The sequence below is a fragment of the Ixodes scapularis genome, unplaced genomic scaffold, assembly GCF_016920785.2.
Source record: "Ixodes scapularis isolate PalLabHiFi unplaced genomic scaffold, ASM1692078v2 PGA_scaffold6__148_contigs__length_123643588, whole genome shotgun sequence".
In the NCBI taxonomy this organism is placed as follows: Eukaryota; Metazoa; Arthropoda; class Arachnida; order Ixodida; family Ixodidae; genus Ixodes; species Ixodes scapularis.
Genome location: NW_024609881.1, coordinates 2,918,250 through 2,941,268, shown reverse-complemented (window position 1 = coordinate 2,941,268; position 23,019 = coordinate 2,918,250). Strand labels below are relative to the sequence as shown.

The 23,019-nt window shown below is 45.5% G+C and overlaps 2 protein-coding genes and 1 long non-coding RNA gene across 3 annotated transcripts in view; 2 read left to right on the top strand and 1 right to left on the bottom strand.

Annotated features, from left to right (window-relative positions):
* The window catches only part of LOC8033666 (fatty acid synthase-like), a 29,428-nt gene extending 7,070 nt beyond the window's left edge, over positions 1-22,358 (top strand). The window contains exon 4 of the mRNA XM_040207050.1: positions 22,242-22,358. Within this exon, the coding sequence (XP_040062984.1) occupies positions 22,242-22,358 (117 nt within the window). The remainder of the gene's footprint in view (positions 1-22,241) is intronic.
* LOC121045977 lies at positions 8,084-9,403 on the bottom strand. The gene has a single exon (XM_040499503.2). It carries the CDS (start codon positions 9,375-9,377, stop codon positions 8,421-8,423), a length of 957 nt encoding a protein of 318 aa, XP_040355437.2. The 5' UTR covers positions 9,378-9,403; the 3' UTR covers positions 8,084-8,420.
* On the top strand, positions 10,078-10,751 carry LOC121838276. Its single transcript, XR_006078434.1, has 3 exons — positions 10,078-10,188; positions 10,281-10,410; positions 10,622-10,751. It is a non-coding gene; the product is annotated as an uncharacterized LOC121838276 (long non-coding RNA).
* Positions 22,359-23,019: the final 661 nt, after the last annotated feature.

Here is a 23,019-nt window from a genome sequence, read left to right as displayed (position 1 = left end):
TTTGTCCACCCAGCCAGCCGGCTTCGTTTTGCTTATATTTTGAGCAGTTCCCAAAGAACGTTTCCCAAAGAACTCAAAAAGTTTCTCTTTTTTTTCTTTTTGCGGTTGCGCTTTTTTATAGTTGTTGTTTTGGCGGTTTGAGTAACCACGAGGGTCGTGTAATTGTTTCCGTGGGGAGAGCCGAAGCGCGAGGCGGGGAGATGGGCTGCGCAAGACGAAAGCCCTTCTTGTACGAGGCACTGCCTACGGATGTAGCGAGCTGAGGGAATAAAGTATCCCAACTCCTAAGGAAAGTGGTGGTCTTAGCAGGCGATACAGTTTCTCAAGGAAGAGATCGCACTGCGGTGTGTGTTGAAGCACCGTTATCACGGTGGTCGTCAAAGACAAAAAAACAAAAATCGCGGCATTCTCGCCTGTATTTCTGTGCCTGGTTTTCAAAACACCATTTGGTTCTTGGCGAGCCAGCCTGCTATGTTCAGGCGGCCACCCTATTATACAGCTGGACGGTTTTCCAGTCCTGGGCAGTAACTAGTTTCTAGTAACCCGTTACTGGGAACTAGTTACTTTTTCAGACTTGTGACTGTAACTCGTTACTCCTTAGTGCGAAGAACTTGTAACTCTAACAGGGTTATTATTTTTCGAAAGTAACTAGAAAGGGTAACGTCGCTACAGTTACTTCTCAGATTTACGTGCAAAAATATTGTAAACACTACCGCCAAATCGTCTCGCAACTCTTGAGGGAGTCCGAAGTCCTGAGACGGGAAGGGCACAGCAAAAGTGCCCTTCCCGTTCGAGTACGGTTCGAGTAAGGTTCGAGTACGGAAGTTGTCATCGGCAGTTCGAGAACCGCGCGAGATAGGGGCGCGAGTGTGCGACCTGCTGCCTCAGGACGAGAGCGAAGTGCAATATGTGAGTGTGTAAACCATTTTACATCGTCCCTTTGTTGCGTTGTGTGACTTCCTTGACTTTCTTCTGTGAGCGGACTTCGGAAACCTTAGAAATCGACACCAACGAACAAATCACGTGAGATTTTTGTTGGTTAGATCAGGTTAAGATAGGGAGTACTTTATGATGGAGCGGCTTTCCAGTGCTTATCGTCTATCAATCAAGATGTTCCGCGTTTCTAGTTATGCATCATTGTTTTATCAGCCCCGATGACTGGAGGCTTTGTGCATTGGAGTCGTGCTTCATAAAATATTTGTTTTTATGATTCTTGTTTTCTGCTTACTCTAGTGCCTTCTTTTGACGTGACTTGTAAATGAAAAAGTAAAATGCAAATGCCTTCCTGGTGGGGAATTTCCGGGGCATCATTTTTATGTATCACAATCATTCCAAACCCAATATGACAACTTTATTTTAATTACTTAATAGAAGAATGCATAACTATTAGAAAAAAATGAGCATGCTTTTATTTTCTCTTGGACTTTCTTTTCTTTTTATCTTGTCCCCATTTACTCTCTTCTTTATTAAATGGAGGGTTTTGTGGAGATGTTGGCACTGTCTATTCAGTGCCGGCTACTCCACTACGGTTGGTTGGTCTTGGTAATATATACACTTGAGAGCCACTTAGGATGTATAGTTCAAGTTAAAAATACCCTAAAAGCTGTGTACTCATGTATACATACGGATGGGCATATAAACCACACTCACGCGCACAGAAGTAACGATGCTACACTGTATGGTACGTAGTTGCGCACCCCAGGCAACGTTCCGAGTTAGTACGTACAAGTCATGTCGCTTTCGACGATAAAGTCGCGCACAGCATTTAACGCCTTTCTTTGAAGGGCCGGACTGGGCCATGGTCCAAGCACTTTCGAGAGAGTAAACGGTCGATTGTCCATGAAGCGTAATCGCTGTTCAAGTCGCTTGCGTTGTCTTGAAAATCGGACACAATGGATAATCAGATGTTCGACATCTTCTTCTGCTTGTCCACAGGGACATTCAGGGGATGACGCTCGTGATATTTTGTGCAAGAATTTTTTTGTGAAGGCAACATTTAGACGAAGTCCATGAAGCAATGTGTCCAGATGCCGTGGTAAAATGGTGTCTGCTGGAAAATTCAGGTGAGGATCAATGGAGAAGAGAAGAGAGTTCTTTGAGTGCTCATCAAACCAGGAATCTTTACATAAGTTTTCACTGGACTTGCGGAGTAGAGACCTCAGGTCAGTTCGTAATATCGGGATCAGTTGGGCTTCTGCGCAGTCATGTCCCAGGGCGGCGAGTCTGTCGGCTTCCACGTTGCCAGGTACGCCACTGTGTCCGGGCACCCACTGTAATTTTATGTCATGTCCGGCACTTTTAAGCAACGATGTTTCCTGTAAAATTCTGTAAACGAACTTTGCATTTATACTTCGTGTGTTTACGTTTCGTAGGGATTATAGAGCTGCTTTCGAATCTGTACAAATGACCCATCTTCTTGTTTCGTAGGTTTCTTTTATAAAATAAAGAGCTGACAAGATGCCATGAAGTTCTGAAGACGTGGAGGAGGTTTGGTGGGAGAGACGATTGCACACTTTTACATTTAAATCTGGAATCGTAAAACCAGAGGCAGAGCCCGTCTCTGTGGTTGATCCATCTGTGTAAATCAAGCTAGAATCCCGAAATGACGAGAGGTGGGATAACGTCAGTTGTGCAGCTACGACACCGGACACAGCCGATTTTTTCTCAATGTTTGGTATGTTGGTTTGAATGTGAGGAACTGTAATGGTCTAAGGTGCACAGCTGTTTTCATATTTCCAGTATTCAAACGGTGGGCATATGGCTTCGCATAGTGCTAAGGACCTATGTAAACGCGCTCCATATCTTTCTTGAACGAGGTTCGCAAGTGGGTGGTGGCGATGCTGTGAAGTGATACGTAGAAGGTGCCTGCATGTCTCTTGGTTCCTGAGAACTGAAATAGGTAATTCTCTAGCTTCAGCTATGACAAGGACGCCGGATGTAGCGCGGGGGACACCTAAGCACACTCTTAGGCTACGTGCCAACAAGTAGTGTAGTCGGTTGTCCAGAGTCTTCGAAAGCCCATGAAGGATTGGAAGTGAGTAAGTGATTGCTTGACGCACGAGCGCGCCGTGCAATTGGAGCATTGCCGATGTTGAAGCTCCCCACTTCGTGCCTGCTATGCAGCGCAGGGCATGAATAACTCTATTAATTCTGGTCTCTAGCGCATTTACATGTTTCGTCCATGTGAGTGATTGGTCAAGTGTTATTCCTAGAAATCGATGTTCACGAACCATTTCAAGGTTTCGACCATGCGAAACAAGTTTAAATTCTTCTATACGTTTCCGCGTAAACGGCAGAACGACAGATTTTTCTACCGATAAATCCATTCCGCGTTCTTTTAGAAACTTTTCAATGATATCTAGGCCGTTCTGCAACTGTGCTTGAAGTATTTGTATAGAAGAGCTCGAAGCCCAAATACAGATGTCATCCGCGTATATGGAAAAGTTGAGACATGATGGCAGCAATTTGGAGAGCTGGGAAATGACGGCATTAAATAATGTCGGACTTAAGACACTGCCTTGTGGGACTCCATGAGGCATGTCATGGTCTTTGCTTTTTCCATCTAATGTAAGGACAAAGATTTTCCTATTTTTTAGAAAGTTAGCGATCCACCGAATCATTCTACCTCTTACCCCAAGATTTAGCAGTCCTTCAAGCACATGAATGTGACTTACTGTGTCAAATGCACGGCGGATATCTAAGAATATGGCGATGGTGACGTTTCCCAGAGTTTTTTCATGTTCCACAGAAGTCACTAGGTCTATGACACTGTCCATGGTACAGCGGTGGCGTCGGAATCCGGTCATTAGGTATGGAAGAACGTCGTTGACCTCAAGCCACCATTGAAGTCTTTCGTTCACAAGCTTTTCCATCAGCTTGCCTATACAACTGGTGAGGCTGACTGGACGAAAAGACTCCACGGACTGATTTTCCTGGCTTCAATATCGGAACAACTTGTGCGATCTTCCAGCATTCAGGAAGAATTTCGTCTTCCCAAATGCAATTGAAGAATTGCAACAATACGTCCGTTGCTGTTGGTCCAAGATTAGCGAGCGCTCCATACGTTACACCATCTGGACCAGGGGCGGTGCGTTTTCTTGTTGTCCGAAGTGCGGTTTTCATTTCTCCCATGGTATACATGCTGTCCAGTTGTACATTAGCTTCTGAGCTGTGCCTTTTGAAACTGGTTTCAGCATAAGTGCAAGATAATTTGTGCTCAGAGCTGTTGGCCGCTTCTCCTGGTTTTGAGAGCAATTTACAAAACTCGTCGGCCACGGTCATTTCAAGTACACCGCGTGCAACAGCCAAAGCGCGAAATGGTGTTTTCTGGATAACAGGGAGCTGCAGGCTGCGTAGAATTATCCATACTTTGGGTATCGGAGTGAATGGAGTCAATGTTCCGCACATTCCTCGCCAGTTTTTTGTAGCCAGTTTTTGTAATTCTCTGTGCATAAGTCCGTGGATGCGTTGGGCTTCCTTATAAAACTCAAGACTTCCAGTTCTTCTATATCGACGTTCTGACCTGCGGCGTATGGCCCGCAGCCGTTCATATTCTCCGTTTATACCTGTGTGACCTTGCGGAACGGGAAGTTTTCGGGTCACTCTTTTGAGGTTGCTGCTGACGCATTCTGCGAAGTTGTCAATTGTTGCCACTTGATTAATATTTGCCGTGTTGAAATGGCGAAACGCCTTCCAGTTTGTGTATGAAATTAGTCGACGATTTTTGGAGCGCAAAAGTTTGGGGTGATGCACGAGAATCGGTAGGTGATCACTTCCCCTAGTTTCAGTATCCGTTCTCCAGGTTATGCCGGGCGCAAATTCACTTGAGCACATAGTCAAGTCCAGGCAACTCGAATAATCGTGACCTCTCAGGAATGTTGGTGAACCGTCGTTAAGTAGGGTAATATCGAATTTGTCCATAATGTTTTCAATCGAACGCCCCCTCGCATTCGTGTGATCACTTCCTCATATTGTGTTGTGGGCGTTAAAGTCACCACATACAATATAGGGCTCACTTATGGTTTTTAAAACAGAAGAAAACAATACACTTGCACCAGGTTCGATGTAAACGCTTGACAAGCACACACTCACACGCCCGAATAGAAGTTTGCAAGTAACATACTCCGGTGCGTCGCAGTCGTCAGATGAGGCCACTAGAGATGAGGGCAGGTCCTTGCGTACAAAGAGCATGGCTCGGCTAAGTCCATTTAAACGCTGTGATTTGTATGTTACATAATTTGAAAGACGAAAATCATCATTTACTCTGGCCTCTGAGAGAGTCAAAATAGGAAATTGGTATTGGGCAATGAAATGACGGAAGTCACCGCTTTTTGAGCGTAATCCGTTTGCATTCCATTGAAATATGGCAGTTGTTTCATATGACTTATTCATAAGGTTGAGTTTGGAATCCCCGTGATGCAAGGGTAATCAGAGGTTCCATCGTTAGGAGAGTTTGTACCTCTTGTACATTTCGGATGTCCGGAAATGATCGTAAGATTGCTTTTAACGCAGCGAATACAAGTGGAAGGATGATCTTCTCCAAGCTGTCATTTTCTGATTGTATGTTCCTCGTAGTCGTACCACCGTCGTTTCTGCTCGCACGTTTTCTCCGAGGTGCAGGTATAGGTGAAGTGACAGTCTGCTTTGGTCGAGTTTCCTGTGCGTCCGGAGCTTGGGTTTTTTGACGCACTTGACTTTTCAGTGGGTTGCTTGTCAAAACTGTAGAGTACGTTCCCTTCGCCCCTTGTATGTGGGGAAAGTGCAATGGGTCTTGAAGACTTGGAACTGGAGTTGTGCGAATCATCTTTGGATTGGGCGGAGGCGATCGTCTCTTTTGTGGTCTTCCTTCTTGCAGTTCCTGTTTCCTCGACAGAGACGCAATTTTCTTACTTGGGCATCCTCCGTACGACGCTGCATGGGGTCCAGCGCAATTCGCACAGAGAGGAGATTGTTTTAAATCGCATTCTTTATGATGATGCGATCCCGCGCAAACTTTACACCGCTGCGGTCCCCGGCAGTACTTGGCAATGTGACCATGTTTCTGACAGCGGAAACACTGCACAGCTGTTCAAAAGTACTCTTGGACTGGATGGCTTGTGAAACCTAACATTACCCGGGTTGGTAGTGGCTTGTCTGGTCGGAAGTGAAGTATCACGCTGTCGTGATATACATGGCATTCCGGGCACTTCCGGTTGCCATGACAGTGGGCAGAAATCTTTTCCGGTTCGGGTTTTGTTTACATGTTTTTCAATGGCAACGCGTTCAGCAGGTTGTGTTCGTTCGGTTATTCTGCCCACATATTTTGCGTTTTCTGGGTGTTTACCGCAGAGTTTAACAGTCGGCTTCACAATTTTGTTTCTGTATATTTCTGCAAAATGACGCCGCTGGACGTAAGTGCGTCGATTGCCTGACAAGGCAATTATGGGAGGGAGCTCTTGCGAGTAGCTCCCTGTGCTTCAGCATTTTATATTACCGTTTAGTCAGTTTAGCCTTCTGAACATCAGGTCACAGGGAAGATGCCACAGTGTTGTGCAGTTGGCTGCACAATGCAGGCCGGGACCAACAGACTGTCAAAAGTTAAATTATTTAGATTTCCGAGGAACGAGGGACGCCGCCAAGCTTGGGCCGTCGCTGGTAAACGCGTTGGGTTTGTGCCCAATAACGATACAAGGATTTGCAGCAAGCATTTCACAACTGGTAAGTACGAGTGCTGTGTATAGTTGTAGAGAAGATTACCGCTTTATTTTGGAAAGCTGCCACGTCCTCAGGCCTTCGCGAGCAGCGCAGCCATACGTTTCGTTTTGTTTCAATTTCCTCTAGGATCACCATCTGACGATCCCAATCACCCAGACTGGGTGCCACACATCTTTGCTCATCGGGCTTCTTCATCACGGCGGAGCCCTGCTGCACTGCGGCGGTATCATCGTGCGTCGTCACGGATGCGACCCGAAGTGGCCGACGCGCCTGACCCGGCCGGTGCCCCCGACGCGCCCGATGCACCAATGGATGAGGAAGAGATAACAGGTGTGTCGTGCGAAACAGATATGTCTAGCGCTGACATTGACACTCTTCTGGAAGAAAATAGGAGGCTGCAAATGGAAAATCAAGCTCTCAAAGAAGAAACAAAAACTGTGTATGGTAACGTCAACCTCTAGAATGACTCGGAGGTGGAGTTCTTTACAGGATTACCAAGCAACGGAATGTTCTGGGCTCTGCTCCATTACATTCTGGCACTCTACACTCCAAACTTCAGTGCCAAGATACCGCACTGGAGCCAACTCCTGATGGTGTTGATGAAGCTCCGCCTCGGCCTCCTCAACAAGGACCTATCGTCCAGGTTTGGAATTTCTCCTGGAACTGTACCAAAAGTCTTCCATGCCTGGATTAACATCCTCAGTGTTGAGCTGTCTCCATGCATTCTCTGGCCTAAAGCGGACACAGTTAGACAGCGGCTCCCAAAGCTGTGCAAGGTACCAATGCTACGGAACCTTCAGTGCATCATTGATTGCTCGGAAATCTTCATAGAGCGACCATGCACCTTTAAGGCAAGGACGCAAACGTTCTCGTCCTACAAACATCATAACACGGTAAAGTTCTTAATCGCCATTTGTCCAAGTGGAGGGATCTGTTTCATTTCTAAATGCTGGGGTGGGAAGGTGAGCGATCTGGAGCTCACAAGACACTGTGGGTTTTTGGACTTCATTCAGAGCGGGGACCTCGTGATGGCCGATAGGGGATTTCCCATTGAAGAACTTCTAGCTATTCGTGGGGCTTTCCTGATAGTCCCGGCCTATACACGAGGGAAGACTCAGCTAACACGCCAAGAAGTTGAAGTGTCCCGAAGGATCTCCAGTGTTCGGATACAAGTCGAGAGAACCATTGGTCAGCTGAAGAAGTTCCACCTCCTGCAGCGCATCATTCCTGTCTCACTTCTGAAAAAAAGGGGGACAGGGGCATGGCAACGATTGACAAAATCGTCGTTATATGTGCTGCCCTTGTAAATATGCGCAGTTCAATTTTTGGCAAGAAGAAGGATGGTGGTTCTTGATCTGTTCTTCAAAAAGCATGCAGGGTCTTACAAATGCAAACAGCAATAAACAACTTTTTTATTCACATGAACACACAAAGAGCAGAATGCGTAACTGACAGAAGAGAATATTGCAAAAGAATTGGAACATGCAGTGAGAAGTGAGAGTTGCTAGTTAATGGTGGCTAAAAGGGGCCTCCAGATTGAAAAACTGGTGCAGTGACAATTCTTCTGTAGTAGGAAAAGATACCTAGCACAAAAAGCTAATCAATGTCCTTCAAAACTGGACATTATTTCCCTGCTGGCAATTTCCAACATAGTACACTTATTTGCAGCTCATGCAATACCACTTCTTTGATGGTTTTCTTTTCAGATTTACACACGTGTAATGGTATCAGATAGTTGTGCATGTGTCCGAGTCACATGCTATCATGCGACCCTTCTCTGGCTTCTTACAAGTGCAGTACACTGCCACAGCAGAACGTCCGCCATCTGGATCTAGCCGCCGCGTGACCAGCTCGGGCAGAATGTGTCTTAAGAAAAAGGATTCCAGCTTTGTCAGAAGCTCCTCCCACAGCTGCTCATCTCTTTGTATCCTTATGGTCACCAGAGAGCACTCCGTCCACACTACAAAATATCCCATCTGAAGCCCAGGGAGAGCCATCTGGCCTTGTAACTGGAAATAATGTGCATGGTTTTCCTTGAGTGTCATGTCTGCGTCAAGATAAAAATCTTTGTCCTTCACTGTGCTTAGATGCACGTGTCTGTATTTGTACGAGCACTTGATCTCGAGCGTAGCCTGGGGGCAACATGCACAGCTGACTATCCCATCTGGGCTAGCTCCCAGGTACGGCCACTGTGGATTAACTACGAGTCCCGCCTTTGCAACACTAAAGTCGGTGTGCTTTGGTGCCTCTGTGGCAACGAAGCTTTGCCTTGCAACTGGCTCCTTTTCAATGCCCCACAAAATTTGTGGAGGCACCTGGCCACCGATGTTAGTGTGTGTGGCATAACCCATCACATCTGTGATCAGGTGAGTTGGGCTAGAGCTTCCCTGCAGAGTATGCACTCTACTGAAATTTGATGCAGTAATGCGCCCCCTCCTGTGTAAGTGCCATGCTTCCGACCGCGACTGCTTCCGTGTGCTGCGCTCTAAAAAGTCTGCCTCTACCTTGCTGATCATAAGACAATCATAGACAGAGATGAGGATGTTCTCGAGCTCGTCCTTTGGCAGGTTTTTGTAGGTCTCCTGAAAGACACTTGTGAGGGGAAGTGGGAGCAGCTCAGGCTCATCCCCATCCTCTGATGCCGTGTCTGTGTCCTCTGGATCCAGCTGGTGAGAGGGCACCATCTTCAAGAGCTTTGCACCTGGAGAGTGTTCCTGCAAGAGTAACCATGGGTGGTACTGGTTATGTTCTAGATAATGCATCACTGCAGCATGATGAGGCATTGTTATGTTATCAGGAAAGCCGATGCAAATTTGAAGTTTGAAATTACAATTGGTTTTATTTAACAGGCGGTGACAGAGTTGTGCACCAATGAGGAGCTTTACGGCAGCATATGATGAACAAACCAAATGAACAGTAAAAGTGGCTGCATCCACTGTCTATAAAAGAGGAGCGATAGCTGCCATGGCTAGTAAGGTTGGAATCTGCATATACATGGTATTCCTAGGTAAACAATAACAAACATGGCGGAACTTCCGGCGGGCAGTCGTCTCATCCGGTCTGGCGCTCTCGCTGTGTGTTTTGATGGGCGAAAATGAGCAGCGGATATTTTAAGTGCCTTTCAGAAGAAAATAAGAGGCGGTATATCGAGAAGCTAACCTACCATGGGTCAGTATGCCTCCCCTACCCCTATGACACCAAGAACGCGACTCTTTTCTCATCCGATTTGGTGCTTTTGCCGAAGGTTACGTGGCCCTTCCTGTTTGACTACCTTGTTGAGACGCCTGGCCCATTCACACGGGAGAAGTTGAAAGCTCACAAATCTCTGGAAGCATTCAATTATTTTGTTAATGGAAAGGTAGCAAGCGTGTGCGTGCACCAACCCGTCGCTGCGACTGTGCAAGCCGGACAGAAAGGAGCTCGCAGTTACGATTCCTGGATCGTAGGTGAAGATGGTGGCGAGGTCCCGGCTGGGCACTGCACCTGTATGGCTGGGTTAGTGGACCATGATTAATTCAAGGGTGCGCTGTTCGCGATATTGAAGGTGCCCCGTTTTGACGTGGCGTTTGCTTGCTCTTGTACCTCAGGCTCGGAGAGGTTTGCAGTCACGTTGCTGCCCTACTCTTTTTCATCGAGGCTGCGGTCAGACACGGAGCCACCGATGTGTCCTCGACCTCAGTGCGCTGTGCATGGAGTGCCAGCTCAAGCAGTGGAAAGGTATTACATGTTTGTCTACTGAATTCTTACTGCAAGATGAATTGACGCAAACAAAATACACTGATTACCTTTGTCTCAGGAACTTCTAAAAATAATTTGAAAAAAGAATCATGATTCCGATTGATTTGTCCGTGTAAGTCGTGCGCATCTACCCCTAAATATGTACCTGCCCATTTTAAATGTTTGTGTACTCGTCTCGTTCTAAATCTAGGCTGGCCCATCATCTGTTGTGGACATCGACTTTTCGCAACCAAAACGTGGTGGCCTGCCAAAAGAGCCAGCTTCACAAAGGATTTTTGTTCCGCCACAGCCCAAAGGCAATCCCTTAGAACTCTTCCTCCACATAAAGGTAAGTGTCCATTGCCAAAGGAGCTGCAGCTAGACCTGATTTTTCTGTAAATTGATGAAACACCTTTAGGTAAATATCTCTGAACAACTGTAGGATGAGACAGTAGCATGTTAAATCCTAATCAAGCAGGCCTCGAGTACTAATGGTACTTGAGACATTTTCTTTCTGGAAAGGTGTGGTCAGTGGGTTTGAGCCACATCGACATTTTCATACGTTCAGAGAGATTGCCTCTTGATCCTATGAAGACTATAGAGATCAATGAGGAAGACAACTGTGCCTGTTCAAGTAAATATATAATCCAGCAACTAAATACTGGCTCAGATTTTCTTAATGGTGCACCTCTTGCAGTTTTATGACATATAGATTTACTGCATTGAAATATCTCGCATATGTATGGGCCAAGGGATTTACTAAGCACAATTTCTATTTACCATGATAATACTGCAAACAACGTGGCAGCAACGTGACTGCAAACCTCTCCGAGCCTGAGGTACAAGAGCAAGCAAACGCCACGTCAAAACGGGGCACCTTCAATATCGCGAACAGCGCACCCTTGAATTAATCATGGTCCACTAACCCAGCCATACAGGTGCAGTGCCCAGCCAGGACCTCGCCACCATCTTCACCTACGATCCAGGAATCGTAACTGCGAGCTCCTTTCTGTCCGGCTTGCACAGTCGCAGCGACGGGTTGGTGCACGCACACGCTTGCTACCTTTCCATTAACAAAATAATTGAATGCTTCCAGAGATTTGTGAGCTTTCAACTTCTCCCGTGTGAATGGGCCAGGCGTCTCAACAAGGTAGTCAAACAGGAAGGGCCACGTAACTTTCGGCAAAAGCACCAAATCGGATGAGAAAAGAGTCGCGTTCTTGGTGTCATAGGGGTCAGGGAGGCATACTGACCCATGGTAGGTTAGCTTCTCGATATACCGCCTTTTATTTTCTTCTGAAAGGCACTTAAAATATCCGCTGCTCATTTTCGCCCATCAAAACACACAGCGAGAGCGCCAGACCGGATGAGACGACTGCCCGCCGGACGTTCCGCCATGTTTGTTATTGTTTACCTAGGAATACCATGTATATTGTGTCTGTGCTATCATCGTCTTCACGCCGGTAGTAGGACGCCTGGCGTCGTAGTGAGAGCACCCCGAAGTCCTTCAAGAACTCTAAGAGTTCTCCTTCTGTATATTCCAGAGGAACTCCCGTGATTTTTCCGATATTCCTGGAGTAGGACTTGGGGACTGTGGCTGTGCATGTAACACCAACCAGAGTGGTTATGGCCAGGAGTTTGTTGGCTGACGCAAGTGATGCCACATTGACCGCCAGGCTCCCGTCCTTGGTGAAGCGATGCGCGATCAGTTTCTCTTGTGACACTGCGAGGATTTCTGAAGCAATTGCGTTTGGATTTACCCTCCAGAACGATGATCCAGGGTTTGTTGGTTTGATCAGGATTGGAATCCCTGAGGGGCGATCTTTTTTATAAGAAACGAAGGTGAATGGAGTGCCTCCTTCTTCGATGTTCTCCATCCCGCTTATCGAGTAGTTCGAGGTTGTGTCCTCGTAATAGTCCTCCGTACCTGTACGTGGTCTTTTTGCTGCATGATCAGCGATTGGATGTGCGTCTTGCATACAGCCGATGGGTCCAGTGTCTCTCAGTTGCTCACTTTGGTCGGCCGTTAGGCCTCCTGAAGTGCCAGGGCTTGCGGAATTCATTCTTGGTATTCTCGGGCGGGAGATCGCCCGTCGGCGCCTGGAAACGCTGCTCCCTTGCTCAGACGTTGTTTTTTTTTTTTTTTTTTTTTAATATCCGGTAAATAAAAAGGTATGAATATTATGAAATAATTAGAGAAAAATCGAAATATAAGCAGGAGCCAAAGGAAGAGTGGACTTGCCTGCCAACTTCGTCGTCGTCTCCCCATTTACTCTCGTTGGTCCGGCCCCCCGCGAAATGAAATCCTGCGTACGCCACTGGCTCGAACCGAGTGTGTCGTTCTGCTAGTTTGTGTGTTTTCTTGTACTTGAAAGACCGCCCTTGACCGGGACCAGAGGCACTTGCCATCACTTCCTAGCTGAAAATTCCCGCTACATTCCAATTGGAATTTTCCATTGGTACCAGTTAGGTTTTCGGACAACCAATTGGTCACTGCCAGTGGGAACCAACGGAAACCATTTGGATCACGTTCACGTTCCAACTGGAAAAATTATTACAATTGGTGAGACCCATTGGCCAGTGTGCTTCCGTCTGGAACCCACCAATACCGATTGGCTCCAATTAAAACCAGTTGGAATTCCAATTGGATCTAATGGAAATTTTCAGCTAGGTTGCTTTGTGGATATTCACGTCGTGGGCTTTCCGTGTGGTCTCGACTCTCTTCTAGTTCAAATGGTGAGATGGAGGAGAGCAAACGTGTCCGATCTGGTTGGGAAGCGGCGGAGGAAAGACTGCAAAGCCCGTCTGAAATGCTACACGCAAGTGGCCGTTTGTACCTCGATCAGTGCTTCTTTTTCACCGCTTCCCTGTTCAGTGGGTTTGACGAAGGAATGTTGCCGCTACATTGTTCTCAAGTGTTCAAGAGAAGCTTCGTGTTTCATGAAAAATTGTGCGCACGCTGTAGAAAACGATTCGATTGACGAGTGGATTAGAATGGCACATCTACAAAGCTGATTGCAAGGTATGACTTATATTATTATGGACTGGACATATGAACGATGTTTATTGCTTCCGTCCAGTTTCGCCTTGCCAAAGAAATCTGAAATTAGGATTTACCGATTTTATAAACTCGCATTATGATTGGATAAACCCGAGATCTAGACGCGTGCTGGTGTATTCGTGTATACCTTATGGTGGTCGCATTTAATTTTAAAGTTTTTTTATGGAACATCAGCAAGTATCTGTTAAATGCCTTATCATATAATGGACTTACGCATTCAGGGAGAACTTCAATGCAAAAATTGAATAAGGAAGTATCAAACATGTTAATATTGGTTAATAGAAAAATCTTAGTGTCTCGAAACATCTGATTCCGATGGCCAGCTTTATGAGACACGCTGTTTTAGTTCCCGATTCTCCCGACACATGGCGTATCAACCTTGAGCCAGATAGAGTGCCTTCACATACACGCGCGCTTTTGCTTGAGTGGTGACATCTCAGCCTTTCGCCCAATCGTTTTTTATGTATCTTAAAGCGCGCGCAATCCGGTGTCACTCAGCTCTCCGGCCTCCCACCCTTTTCACCGCTTGCGTCTGGCCAAATACTTTACTCTACTTTGTTTCACCTTATGGTGTACCTCATCGAAGGCTAGAAGCGCGAGCTCATAGCGTTGGCAGCCGCTCTTAAGTCACGAGAGCTTGTGCCGCCGAGATGTGCCCCAGAGCAAGGAGCTTGCGCTTGTAGCCTTTCCTGCGGTACATCATAGGGTGAAACAGAGTATAGGGGGAATACATTATAATCCGCTCATTTGCATTAGACAGAACGCCAACAGCGCCGAATCCAGCCCTGACAGAGGGGAGGTCCGCGCCGAGCCTTCTCTTTTTGGCAAATAAGCTATCATAATCATCAGTCGCAGACATTTCACGTTGACGCGCTAAACTACGCCGGCGGTCGGTGCGCCAGTGCAAGCCAGTATCTCGAGGCAAGCCAATGCAAGCCAGCGTCTCGATATACCCCGAGTTTCAGCAAACATCAATTTAGTTTAGGTTTCTGAATTTGACTTTTAGAAACAAAAAATCTCTCCAATTATGTGTAGTTTGATGAACAAAAAGTAAGGGCGCAAACGAGCTGGTGTACATTGCACATGGATGAAAAACCCCGAGACTGCGGGTAAACGACAAAACACTAACAAGTCTCTAAAACTTTTTAGGGTTTTGTCGTTTACCCGTAGTCTCGGGGTTTTTTCAACCATGTGTAGTTTGCCGTTTTGCGTTCAAGAGGCAATGACTTATTTTCTGTATTGCGTATGTTTTTCAGTGATGTGCGCCACTATTGGGGAGGAGGACAGACCGTGACGCCCCAAGCGGTTAACTTAACAACTACACGGATGGGGACAACAAATACAATGACGCAGCGCTCGGCCGACATAACCGAACGCGGCGTCAGCGTTCGGCTGGAGTTCGTGCTCTCCGGCGAGGGGGAGGAGGGGCTCTTGTTTCCACTAGGGCCTGCATGAACAATGCAGCACGCACGATCCCAGCTTAGCACAAAAGCCGAAGTGGGTCAAGCTCGCATTCTCTGAGGATAGATCCGGCACTTAACGTCGCTTCATTGATTGTTAGTATTTTTTACATTAAACTGCGCCCCGCGCTCTATTGTAGAAGATGACATGCCCATGCCCATAAGGCCTGTCGGCATGTGCACAGGCCTTGTGTTGAGTAAACACCTAGCGTGGGGAAAACAAACGGGTCAGAGCGCCCCCTATAGTTCGATCTCCTGCCCAATAGTCGGATGCAACCTAAGAACAATCTTTTAGCTCCACCCACAAGCGCATTGCGCCCATCTGAAGTGCCTCCGCCGTCGAGAAAGTAGTTCGCTAGCAACGTTGCTTTTTCTTCCTCCAGGAAACGTGTCTTAAACTACTACAATATTTATTTAATTCATTCAGGACATTTAAATAAGTTAGAATACGTTTTTGTCAACGAAATAGCTGTTTAGTAAAGAAAGAAAGTCATGTCCAATGTACCGTCTTCCCAATTCATTTTCTATCCAAGATGCTGTCTAACATACCGTCTAACATACCTCTCAGCAGTGCTAAGCCTCGCGCCCGCTTCGAAATTTTCGTTGGCGATAGCGTCGCTGGATTCTGACGTTGTCGCGCAAAAACTGCTGCAAACACAAGCCGATACCATTAAGATTTCGTGGCGTAACCTCGGGCACGTAAAACACGGAGCAAAAAAGCAGAATAATTGTCACGAGAAACTAGCGTCGCGTTGCTAAGGCCAGCAGCCATGTTGAGCTTTTTTTTTTTCTTCAAAAGGATCGCGATTGGTCCACGGAATCGTGACGTCATGAAAACGATTGGCTGGCGTTTCTCGGCGTAGGATTACATTTTCCTCTGAGAGGCATTTCCGGTTTTTCTTAGCTTGCAACCGACTATAGTGTCCGCTTCTTTTGTGATAGAGTGGAACCTGTAAAGTCACGGTGCAAAGGACAAGTCGTATGTGATTGGTTGTTGACGACGAAAATGAACTATATAAGAGGAAGTTGTTGAAATAAACTTGTAGCTGAGTTTGAGACCTGTCTGTTTTTTCTGTTACTTATGCTCTTCAAAAAGACCCCCCAGTCTCAGGGTAAACGACGAAATGGTTGACTTCCACCAGCTAGCATGTACTTTGACTCTTTTCTCGTTAATAGTATGGTGTAGTTTTGGAATTTGAATCCTCTGATCAAGGAAACACTATTGTTCTTTCTTTTAAGGCGCTACCGGCTGTAGGTCAGCAAAGCATTTTATCTTTGGTCCTTAGATTTTAGTCTTTATTTATTTGGCTCTGGAGAGGCACCGCGGAAAGGCAGTAGCCCGTACCAATGAGGCCCGCGGTGCCGCGCCTAGTGAACATGATAATGTGATGAGTATATACATGCATGATGATGACAACAGGAATTGTTGGTATTGGGGAGGATGGCAGTCCGATTCGCAGAAGTCGGGATTTTGTGGAGGAGGGTTGGGCGGGTCAGCAGCGAGCCATGGGGATCTGGCACGCCCTTCGACCGGTGCATGAAGGAGCTTCCGGAACATGATGGCGCTGTTGCTCACTGGGGTCCACTGGGCCAAAGCATCAGGCTCCAAGGAGGTAGCCCAGTCAAAGTAGAAGCTGCCGCTTACGAGGAACCAGAGCTCAGGTTGAGGCACCACCGTCGCCCGCTGTGTCATCCTCTCAACGTCGTCGTCGTCGTGTTCTTTATTAATACGCGTATATATGTATAAATGAAATAAGATAGATAAAAAAAAACCACAATCGAATGGCCAGCAGCGCGCCATTCTAGTTATATTTCTAGTTATTTCTAGTTATACACGCCTGGAAGAATTTTGTTCAGTTTTTGTCTGTAACCGAGCTAAAAATTTACGTACACAGGCAAATTCAAAGCCCAATATATACAATGCAAGTGTTTCTGACCTTACATAACAATTGCTTATATTTAAAATCCAGGACACGAATTTTGATTGTAAACATCTAATTATTATATAGTCATATTATAACCGCCACATTTTTAATGATCATGCTGTCACAAACGCATGGTACAAATCTTTCTTTCGATAAGCCTATGTAAAGGTAGCTTGGCCGCAAGCTTCTAGGTGCACGGCGGAGTGCTAACTTTACAGGGGCAAAAAGCGGGCCGAATTTGAAAGTCTCGAGGAATAAAAAGTATTAATTAAAATACAAAAAAATTAACTGCGATGTGTGCTATGAGTCGGCAACTTATGTATTCCTCGGGAACTTTGCGATTCTTCATTTCAGTGAGAAAAAATGTAAAATTTTGTCAAAGTGGCCCTTAGGACCCAATGCAACAATATATTATCGGGCCCAGGAATAAAAAGTATACAATGCTGAGGTTCAAGTAGGTATTAAATAAGAGTGTATCAGTGCCCTCTATAGATATCCCGGGGAACTTAGGGATTTCTGCAGCAGTTTGGCTGATATTATCATTTTACTTTTTTTTATTTTTTTTTTAGAATAGCTAAGAGAGAGCGCAAGGGGACCGTGTCCAGGAATGGCTGGGGATGTCACTCCCGTGAACAACACAATGTCTTACGAGAAATCTATGTTAAATAAGATACATATTAGGGAAATTACTTTTAAATGTTTTTCTTTTATTTATTTTTGTAATATAACGGCAAAGTAGCGGGGTTATTTTAGCGAAGTAACTGTTACTGTAACAAGTTACTCTTTAAATTTTGTAACTAACTAGCAGGGTTACTTTTTTCCCTGTGTAACTGTAACACCTTTATATTTTAGCACTAACGTGCTCATGACTGGGTCACTTTTACCCTATTCTGAAATACGACCATAAAAACAGGAAACATGCTGAAATAAAAAAGGGCATCGCACGTGAAGGTTTACACCTGAAGGACGACCGTGTCAACCAGAGGTAGACTTTTTGAAATTTTCAAGAATGCACTGTAATAACTTTCTACAGGAAAAAAGCTGTGCCGAAAAATTTCCCCGAAATGCGTCCACGATTAAAATACACCTTTGTTGAAAATGGCAGCTTTTTCCGTGCAGGCGCCCGATTTTCCAGAGCATTTTACATCGACCGCGTAGTTCGATGTCGCCGTATATTTACTACTATTGGGTCAGATTGTGTAAACATCTGATTGCTTCGTGACAGGAATTTTGGATGAATGTATAGACACACGGTATAGCTAGTGATAATAAACATTTTAAACAGTAAAATCTTGGTAAAAGTTGTTTTTTTTCCATTTTACTTTTTTCCATTTTACTTTTTTTCCTTCCTCCTCCTCCTCCTCCTCCCCCTCTCCCCCTCCTTTATATCGACCGCTAGCCCTCCCCACGTAAAATGCTCTTCCGGGGTCGCTGGTAACACTTCACAGGGGATAAAACTAGGGATGCCGCGAACCACCCTAGGTTTGAATTCGAAAGGGTTCAATATATTCGAACCGAACTGATGTTCGATTTCGAAAAGTTTCGATATTTTTGACCGTAGGGAGGTTCGAATTCGAAAAATTCGCAACTTTCCAAAATCGTGGGGTTTTGAATTCGAAACGTTCGAAGCTTTCACGGTTTCTAAAAGTTCGGGTTCGATTATTTCGAATATTTGTTTACTTGAGGTTCGATAAATTCGAAAATCCGCCACAGTTTCAGTTTCAAATAACGTTTTCACGCCTCACTGGTTTTCACGAAATCGGGTTTAGAAAAGTTCGGGTGTGATATTTAGACTGCGCGAAGTTGGTCAGGCAACTAAATGAGACGACGAGTGCCCCGGATGAGCTGGAATATTTGCCATTGCAGTGACGTGTAACAATAGATCAGTAATTGTGACCGCCAGCCCGGGGTGGTCATCAACGTGCATTACGAAGTAGTGATCCTACGAACGCACTGTTTAACGATACTCATCCAGTTCGAAACGGCCAGGGGCAGGCAGGTGGTTGAGGTTCAGAAAAACCTTGAAGTGATCTGGCAAACTGGCCCCCTATCCCCTTGCACGCTGGCAGTAATCCGATCAAACGCCGCCCGAGTGACGCTGGCATATAGTAAGTTTAGTTTGTACATGATGCAAACTCCTGAGACTGGGAATGAAATTTTAAAGAAAAAGTGTAAGAAGACAGAAAGAAGGGGACAGGACAACGTCTTAAACTCAACTCAGCTAAAAACTCAGCTCAGGACAACGTCTCAAACTCAACTCAGCTAAGTTTATGACGTTGTCCTGTCCCCTTTTTCCTTTCTTCTTACACTATTTCTTGCGAATTTCATTCCCAGTCTCGGGATTTTGCATCATGATCAACAGACACCTGATCGCCTGCACCTTGACAATTTTTTTGTTTGTAATTGCTTTGAAGGTTTATTTTCTGGGGCGGAAGAAACGCCAAGCAAAAAGCACAGAAGATGAAGCAACTTGAGGTCGAGGATCGTTCTACCATACCAGTGGCGTCGGAAGAGGAAAAACGGGGAGGGGGGGGGGGGGGGGGGGGGCTCCAGTCTCCCCCGCCCCCCCCCCCCCCCTTTCCAGATATTTAGGACTGTTAAAGACAACAATACGGGGAAAGAGGGCGTGGTCGAGCTTATTTTAATCTGAAATTATTTATGCATATGTATAGCTACTGTCGCTCTTCACTGCATAAAAGATCGCGTAGATAGTCATTGTTAAGGCCGGTTCTGACATGCAGCGAAGCGCTGATGTAACGCTGCTCACGTGCCGTCAGGTACTTATCGTATGCCATGAGCAACAGTTTTGACGGTGCGATACAAAGCTGGTGAACGCTCCCGTCGGCACGTGCTTAGCACGAGGTCAGCGCTATGCTTGTTGCGCTCCACTGCATGTGTGAACAGGCCTTTAGAAACTCGTTGTCAGGAGGCACTACTCGTCACATGATCGGTGGCTCGGAAGTTCAAAGCTATGTGTTTTCGACATAAATAACTGTGCCATTGGTAAAAAAAAAAATTCAATAAATAAACATAACAATAAATGCAAAAATAAAAAGCTGGAGAAAAAAAAACTATCAAGAACCCGCCAGAAGTGTTGTATTCTTGCATATTCAGAAGCTCAGAACTATGAAACAAGTTTCTCCTACCAAAATGTCTACAGTCCAAAAGAAACACGTCCCAAAAACGTAAAATGAGAAAAAAAAAAAACATTTTATGACGCGCTGAACTTGAACAATTTTAGAAATCTTCCCCCATGAGTTAATTTATTCCTCAACGTGAAAAAAACAATAAATACATTATTTTGTATTCTGCAGATGGTAATGATATGTACTGTCTCTGGTGTTAATTTAAACGCGATACCCCAAACAATGTAGGCGAAAAAATTACCAAGTTTAGGGCATAATTGTCCGTAGGTACATGTTTGGATATTTATTCGAAACTCGTCTTAAACAACAATAACCATATCTTAAGACGACACTCACCTAGGCTATATATAAATTATTCTTAAAAAGTTTGACATCTCTACCATAAATAGCTTCGGCAATAGCGCGCTTCAAATATGGCACAAACGACAATTGTCAAAAACCCGTCGTCCTTCCTCGCTCCTTCGGGAATTTATTTTTCTAAAACCAAGCATGCCAGATGATTGAAATAAACGGCATTGTCTTTTGCAAGGAATGCGGCACCCCATGTAAAATTGTGAAAAAAAAAAATTACGAATGTACCTCACTGCTTGAATCCAAATGAAACCGCCCGCCGGTATTTCGAAGTTCGACGAACTTCGAAAGACCGGCGAAAAAAACTTTTACCCTAAAAGTTCGAAGTTCGTCGAACTTTTGACTTTTCAGGAATCGAGAGTTCGACAATTTTCTAATTCTTTAGAATAATAAGTTCGAAAATTTTCGAATTTCTTAGCATAGGAAGTTCGAAAGTTCGAAAAGCTTCAAACTTTTTAGTGCAAGAAATTCGAAGGTTCAAAAATCATCGATTTTTTTTAGTCTATCAAGGTCGAAAGTTCGACAAACATCGAATTTTGCAGCGTAATAAGTTCGAAAATGCGAAAAGCGTCGAACTTTGTTTAATAAGTTCGAAAGTTCGACTCCCGTCGAATTTCTTGATATGGAAAGTTCGAAATCTTTCGAACCGCTCGATTCGATCATCGAAACTTCGATTCGAAAAAAGTTCACGGCATCCCTACATAAAACCCTTCTCCCTCCCCATTTTACTCGGTTTCTCATTTAGCCCGTGAATATAATTTCCATAAAATGCCAACACATTTATCATTAAAAATGTGTCCCCTAAGTTTAATGAACCAACCGAACTCAACTCTATTATCATAGACTACAAAAAAAAATCTTTAACAAATATTATAAAAACCTATTCTCGGCTCAATTTGTTTTTACAATTTCTTTTTTAATATGGATCAATCTTTATTGTGGATTATTATGGATTAGGACGGGAAGGTGGACTACCAATAAACCTGAGCATAATGTGCGAGCCTCTCGCGCTAACCCAGGCACTTTTCCCAATCCGCCGCTGCTCCTAGCACTGCGGTGCAAAGTGGTGAAGCTCGACGCACGCATGCTGGTGAGAGGTGAAGGAAAACGTGAGTGGCACAAGTGCCACGGTACTCTGCAGTCACGGCATAAAGGCATGTGGCGGATGTGATAATCCAGTAATGTGATCAGGAGTACACGACCCTGGTTCTGTCTTATCACAGGAGCTGCAATCTTAGTGTTTTGCAAAGTTTTCTCGGAAGTTTCAGTTCCCGGCATCGCCGACATCGTCCGCAAATTTAGACGACGTCGGCAATCAACCGACCAGAGAAGTTGATACGCACCATCAATGCATCTGGCCGGTTGATTCGCAGCATCAAAGCGCGACATCAAGGTATAATTGTCATCCCCTTGTACGTGTTCCTTCATCGGCTAAACCAATTGAAGTGCAGCGAATGTCCCGTGACTTGCGCTTTTCTTTAACTTCTTAAAATATTAGGGACGACCAATAATAACATTATTTATTTTGCTTTAAACCCATCTGGGCGCAGGTGTGGTGCGATTTCCCTTTCCGCTCCCCTTTCATCACCCGGCTCCACTCTTGGTGCGTGGGTATGGGCGGGCTAGGGTGATCACGTGGTGAAAGATAAGCGTACGACTGATCCAACCAGCCTGCAGCTTCCACCGCACTGTCAGCTGAGGGGTGAATGAAGTATAGCGAATGTGACTGAATCGGAAGCATTCATATACATACTGGAATATTGAGTCTGGGTCATCTTCGTTGAACTTGTCTGAGGACAGCCTCACTTAATCTGGGGTTGTCGACACATTGTTTCCAGAAGCTGATTGTTTCCTGGCATTGGCTGAAGGTTCTTCATTTTTCTCGCAGTGCTGCGAGGGCAAAGTTCACATCCATGTGGTGGAGGGACTCCACGAAAACTTCATCCTGGGCAAGGGGGCGCTGGAGTGTGCCAATCTGGTTGCCCAACAAGTCTGCACGGCGTAGCTCGGCCCACCCATTCCAGAGCGGCGGCATACCCGGGCTGCTGCCGTGCAATGGTCCTCAATGCCGCTTGCTCCCGCTGTTTTCGTCGTGTTGACCCTGCGGTGCTCCCCCGCTCCTTTTGTACAGCAGACAGACGACACGAACAGCATTTGTGCCCCCACTGTGTATTTATGTATACTCTTATTGTGTTTTTGTTTATTGTGTTTCCCCAATAAATAACTATCGAATCGTGGGATGTGTGTGACCTGCTGGGACATGCAGTGCCAGTAACAACCTCAAAACAAACCGGCCTAAAATAATTCTGAGAACCTGGAACGTTTGAGTTTGTAACAAGCGCATCACCTTGTGGAGATGGGTGCTTGCTGCAGGCGTGGGCACCATCGCTTTTCTTTTCAACATCCTCTCTTACTGGGACTATACACAGCTTGTGTGAAGCCAGTGTCTTGGAATGATAATTGTGTCCTTTATAGTGAACATGTGTTGTGGTGCCACACAGACACGAGACGCGTTGTCGAAGGGGGAAATCTAAACGGCGTTAAGTAGGCTTGGACTTCATTGTGCAAAGCTTCAAGCCGATAGAAGCGCTAGTGATCAACACTTTCTTCAGTTGAAAGTTGTGGCGTGCAAGGGTCATTAGCAAACCACCCGGTCCAGTCAGAAA